Source organism: Pinus tabuliformis, chromosome 3_1, assembly GCF_031772625.1.
Source record: "Pinus tabuliformis cultivar Carrire ecotype Pingquan chromosome 3_1, CPIR1, whole genome shotgun sequence".
Lineage (NCBI taxonomy): Eukaryota > Viridiplantae > Streptophyta > Pinopsida > Pinales > Pinaceae > Pinus > Pinus tabuliformis.
The window spans coordinates 403,216,503-403,222,759 of NC_142301.1; the positions used below are offsets into that span (position 1 = coordinate 403,216,503).

A 6,257-nucleotide genomic window follows, 5' to 3' on the forward strand; every position below is an offset into this window, starting at 1 on the left:
GATTTGAGGTTGGGCTTACTTGCATGGCCTTGGTAAGGGATTAGCAACCTGGCGGCGTATGGGAGGCACTAGGGGTGGAGGTGTGAGATGACAGAAGGGATTTGGAGACCGACCCCTTCTGAGGACTAGATCTCCGTCCATTATGGCTTTGGTACTGATAGTAAAAGGAAAAGGGAGGAGCATGGGGAGGCATACGACATAGATAATTCAATTCATGGAAGAAAGTAGTGCCATAGTATGTTAAATTGTTTTTGGTTAAAAAATTCTTGTTGCGAACAGGTTTCGAACATCATTGACATGGCTCGGCCTGCGAAAGGTTGTGGATGTGGAAGACGGGGTCGGGAGCCCAGAAAGGATAAGGACCTGAGCCCTGCAAAGGGAGGAAATCGGTAGAACATATTATCAGTGAAGCTGTTGAGGCATATCTTGAGGCTACAGATGAAGGCATCTGGAATCTGTTAGAGGAATGGGGAGAGGAAATTAAGCAGGGCAGTGAGGCTAAGGAGGATATGGAAAATTGGAGGACACTTATCCCAGATCCTGGGAACACCAGAGGTAGGATAACGCAATTTAAGCAGACCTTGTATTTCTACTCGCTAATGAAAAGCCTGTTGGGCAAGGCCATGGAACAGATCTCAGTGGGCATTGCGGTTTTGCTCCAAGATATGTCGAGCTACAAACAAAATCTATAGAAAATTCAATTCTAGCTCCATAAGCAAGATATTAGGTTGGACAGAATTAAAGACACATTCCATGCATCTTGGAATTGTTGGAGAGGCCTGGAGCAATTGTTAAGGATCCTACGCCAATGGAATCGGCCTCGAAGTAGAAGGGCTAGTCAGTTTCCCATGGTTACTTTTGTTATATATGCAGATAGCATTTACTTTTCATCATGGAAGTATATGCATAGATAGAAATAGAGAGTCTGGTCATGAAACAGAGACACATATAGCTTGGCTAGAGAGGTTGAAACTTTATTGTTTTTGGATGGCTTACAATGCGGATAGGTGGCCAACAGACTTGATTTCCCATTGGACAAGTTGAGGCCACCTAGCCAATCTATGTGGCGTAAATTTGCCTATTATGGAATAGAAAATGAAAGGACTTGCCAAGCTTAACCAAAAAGAAAATGTCTTTGTGTGAGTTAAGTTTTATGGAAAAAGAGAAAAGAAAAAATATTTCTAATATATAAATTACATGACTTGATATCATAATTGAAATATTTTTGTGTGAGACAAATTTTATGAAGTAAAATTAAGTGTATATATATATCTTTTCTCTGAAATGAATTATAACAAAGAGGAAAGTTTTATATATATATATATATGTGTGTGTGGGGGGTAATTTTTTTTTAATAATAATAATATTTTGAATGGAAAATTATTACACTAAATTATATAATAGATATTATAGTTAAAATATATTAACTTTAAATTTTATCAAAATAAAAGATAAAAAATATTTAAGATATATAAAAATTTAAAATAACTATTAGAAATATAAGTGCTTAAATATAAGTGTATAATTTAATATAAGTGCTTAAATATAAGTGTATAATTTAATTAACCTTAAATTATTCAAAATTATAAGTTATAATCAGTATAAAAAAACAAAAACAAAAATAAAAATAAAAATAAAAAGCAAAGTTACAAGATTCAATCCCTCTCGTGCAAACTCCTCTTGTGCAAACTGAAAATGGATATAGACTCATTAATAAAAAGAAACAATCTTTTAAATTCCTGTGTTCTCAGCCTTTACAAATATCATTAATTCAATAAGGAAATTCAGATTGTTTTTAAGCATTGGTGAATAATAAGCAATTCAATCGAATATATATTCACTAAGGAAAAAAACCATGGAATATTATAATAAAAATTATCTTTAAACTTTACTTTGAAATTTTAAATATTATTTAATAAAAATTATCTTTAAACTTTACTTTGAAATTTTAAATATTATTACGGTTTTCAAGAAAACTATACCATACCGGCAAGATAATTTTTCGATACAACCAACTTGAGCTTAGTGATTATCCACATTTCCAAATAATACAAATGTAGATGTATACCAAAACACTCGTTTGCACGTCCTATGTTTACACTGCACGCTATTCAAAGGGGAGCGGGTGAGAGCACAAATTTTGTCCCTACTCCCTCTGCAAAGAAAATTGCTGAGCTGATTTACTTACGGAATCGTCTGTTTATAGGTGGAGGAATTGTCTGGACAGTTAAAAGTGGTCAGAATCTCCGTAAAAATATTTCAAATTTTTTTGTGTAACCAGCGTGAATTGTTTTTTGGATGGTGGAAATAGATTGGCCATCAAAAACATTTAAGACACCTAAAATTTTGAAGTTGTTACTAACTTGAATTTACAAAAAATTTTGTCAACTTTTTTTAAAAATAACCAAAATTTCCATAATTTTCCAAACAATTCCTCCAGCTAATTAAACTAGCAGTTGTCTATAACGCGACTTTTTGAAAGCCTTTTTGGCGGGTTTTTCCGGTCAAAATCCGGCAGGAATTTATTGGAATCGCAAGTTTGATAGCTAGTTTTTGCACAATGAAAGCGTCCCAGGGGTTTTCCAGGGTGCTGAATCCAAATATGCAGTTAAAAAACCATTTTAACTGCAACAAATCAAGATTTAGCCTCAATTTCTTCCGCAGGATTCCATCACCAAAATCTCCAAAAATCACATTATAGACCACTCCATTAAACTACAGCTTTACTTAGCTTTACTTAATTCATGACGAAGATATACAACCAACCGGCACCTTATATTCTAATCAATTCATCTCGCGCCTGCCCTGCAAAAGTGACTCGTCTCCTGACAAAATGTAATGGTAACATATAACATTTAATGATACGCAGAGCTGTCATGATTGTAAAACCCAAACTTATATTTTAATTATTTCTACGAAACAACTAAATAGCAGTCGTGATGGTTGGAAAATCTGTCATGATTGTAAAAGTCCAACTTATATTTTAATTATTTCTGCGAATCAATTAAATATTAGCTCGCAGGGCTGGAAAACCATGTTCTTTCATTGCTGTATTGATTTATCTATTTACTTAGATGTTATACACCATGACGTATGTGTGACAACAGTTCAATATGGTAAGCGATACCTAGAACTCTTTTGATCTTATCCGAAACCAACATATCTCTACCCTTGAAAAATATATGAAATTGAATATATATATATATATATATAATTTTTATTTTTTGTTTTTAATTTTATATATATAATTTTTATTTTTAATTTTTAATTTTAGAGGAGGTAAGGAAATAGGTTAATTGTTTTAGGATTCAGAGGTATTTGACCATTGTAAAAGTATATTTTTTTACTGGTAATTTTAGGTAGCCAGGTTTTCAGAATAATAATGATGACTCAGTCTGCATTTCCTTATAACAAAGAGTGATAATTGTCTCCCCTAGTGGACAACCTAATCATGATAAGTTTTCCTATACTTTATAAATTATTTTTACATTTTGAATCACCATAATCTGAAGTATTATGTAAATCATAAAATAAAAAATAAATTCACGTAGAAGAAACCAACCAAAAAAATACTAATTTGTAAATATAAGTTTTTATTAAAAAATATTATCCATCATTTTTATTTCAAAATTTTGTAAAATAAACCACAAACACTTTAAAATAACAAATATATTAATATAAAAACACTTACATGTATTTATACTCTACATCCAATTATATTTATATATATATATAAACATAAATTCAATATTGCAAATAAGTAAGGAATACGCATATTCTGATTGTACTGCTTTTTAAGCGGAAGAGAAACCATTTCATTTCACCTTATATTGGTGTTGTTTATAGAGACATTAATTTTGTTTAGATAACAGTGGAAATGTATTTATTACCCTTAAAAATTTCTAAACACTTAAAATCTTTAAGTTTTACCACCCTAAGTAGAATTTCCAGAAATTTCTATCAAAATTACTAGACAAAAATGACTACTAAATACTAAGACTATTACCTTCTGTAATTATCTTGTAAAATAAGACATATTTCCAGAAATTTCTACCAAAATTGCCCTGTACTAAGTATAAGACTATTACCCTCTGTAATTATCTTGTAAGAATCTTGCGGGACAAGGCATATTTACCATGCTATCGAGTCATTAATATAACATATCTGTTTCCATGCAACGATTTTATGGCTAATTAACTTAGAAATATTGGTTTCCATCCTGTAGTGTCCGACAATTCGGCGTTGATAAGTATTACCATAATGTTGCCGTACTGTGAGGTCTTCTTCGTGTTGGATGCTGGTAGTGGGCAGTAAATGTCACATACGTCATTCCAACGAAGAAAACGCACGTCACAGTGGTGAGTCATCATGTGCTGCTACCTACTACTCAAAGCCCCAAACCTATCTACCACTCAAAGCCGTGTATATCCAAATTCCAAACCGTGTTTCATCGATGCGCCTATCACACGCTTCAACTCATTTCACAGCGCCCTATACAAGGGAACTACTTGTTCAGTAATATTAGCTATCAAACTGCCCCGATCTTGATCAGTAATCTGTATCACTGATATTTAGCTCCATAGCTTTGATTATGGCGTTGCAGTGTTTGTTTTCATATCCTTATCCTTCTAATTCAAATGATCGACAACGCAGTCGGCAGGTGGATTGCCAAGTCACTGCATGCCGAAAGCGTCCACTCGAAGTAGACTCAGACTCACAAGAAGAATGTATCGATCTTCAAGAAATAGTATGGCGAGATGTGGATCAAATAACGACTGTTAAGACCAGAGAAAGCCAAATAGTCGCAGAACAGCTACGCAGGAAACGAATGAAATACTTGTGTACACAACTGGAGTCTCTCTTGCCCACTACTCCTCCCAAGGTAATTACAACATTACATGCCTTCCACAACTCATACTGCTTCTAGATCAAACTGTAACATCGACGGTGATTGTTTTAAGCCTTTTATATGCCTAAATTATATATTTGAATTCTGCATACAGCTTGACAGATGTGGATTGTACGGGGAAGCCACTAATTACATTAGAAAGCTCCAGGAGGATCTCCATCAATTGAAGAGAAAGAGAAACCGTCTGCTGGCAATCCAATCTGATGAAAGAACAGACAAGAACACAGACCTGAAGGTGGCCGTGGAAATTTATGATAGGGAAGCAATTATTAGTCTTACCAGCCAAAAAAGGCCGAGATATATGTGGAGGATTCTGGAGGAACTTGAAAATCATGATCTAGATGTGGAGACCTCGCAGCTTTTTACAGGAGAATCTTTTGTGCTTCTAAACTTCCATGTCAAGTTCAGGGACAATATTTCCCATGATCCAGCTCAGATCCAGATTTCTCTAGAATGCAGGCTTCAATTAACTTATTAGATTGCGGCGGCATCGATTGTTGATGTCAAATTCGGACCGTTGCAGATTGCTTTGCTGTGATGGTATTGGCGCTTAACTGTCACTGTTGCAGGCTACAGTTATTTTATTTTGCTATTTCTGAGCATGATGAGCACTGGATTTTTCATTTTGCTATTTCTGAGCATGACGAGTACTGGATTTTTCTGCAAAGCTTGCTGTAGGCAAGAATCTCCAAAAGCCAATGTAAGAAGAAACCTACGCTGTATATTTATAAATACAAACTTTAACCAAACATAATTTCTCTTCATCTATGAAGTGCCTGCTTATTATTTCTATGGGTGTCCGTCTCCTACTATGGCTGCAAATTTGCATTGATGGCAAAATATGGCCGGAAATTTTTCCAAAAAGATTTGACAGTATGAGTGTTTAATTAGTGTTTTGATGATGGAAATAGATTCAGCACCATCAAAAGCTTTAGACACCCAAAATTTAAAGTTTAATAACGGTAACTTGAATTTATAAACATTTCTATTATTTTATCAAAATCTTGCTCAAATTTCCAAGATTTTCTGGTCAAATTTGAAGCCTGAGTTATGGTAATAACATGACAGATATGATGATAACATGAATCATGTTATCTTGATCTTGAATTTATAAACATTTCTACCATTTTATCAAAATCTTGCTCAAATTTCCAAGATTTTCTGGTCAATTTGAAGCCTGAGTTATGGTAATAACATGATAGATATGATGATAACATGAATCATGTTATCTTGATCTTAAATAAGAATCACATTAGGGTAATCAAGCCAAAAAATGAGTGACAAAGTAGATTTAGAGCACAATCCCTACTAAATATATATGACAATAACAATAACATGACTCATGTTA

General features: G+C 33.7%; 1 protein-coding gene across 1 annotated transcript; it reads left to right on the plus strand.

Annotated features, from left to right (window-relative positions):
- The first annotated feature begins 4,493 nt into the window (after positions 1 to 4,493).
- On the plus strand, positions 4,494 to 5,664 carry LOC149187440 (uncharacterized). Its single transcript, XM_089412818.1, has 2 exons — positions 4,494 to 4,882; positions 5,004 to 5,664. The coding sequence occupies exons 1-2, from the start codon at positions 4,592 to 4,594 to the stop codon at positions 5,385 to 5,387; spliced, it is 675 nt and encodes a 224-aa protein (XP_089268944.1). The 5' UTR covers positions 4,494 to 4,591; the 3' UTR covers positions 5,388 to 5,664.
- The last annotated feature ends 593 nt before the right edge of the window (positions 5,665 to 6,257 follow it).

What these genes read in the sequence shown, in the direction of transcription:
- LOC149187440 (XM_089412818.1), top strand. Translation starts at nt 4,592, where the DNA reads ATGGCGTTGCAGTGTTTGTTTTCATATCCTTATCCTTCTAATTCAAAT. An exon ending in TGCCCACTACTCCTCCCAAG is followed by an intron (nt 4,883 to 5,003) that starts GTAATTACAACA and finishes TTCTGCATACAG; the next exon opens with CTTGACAGATGTGGATTGTA.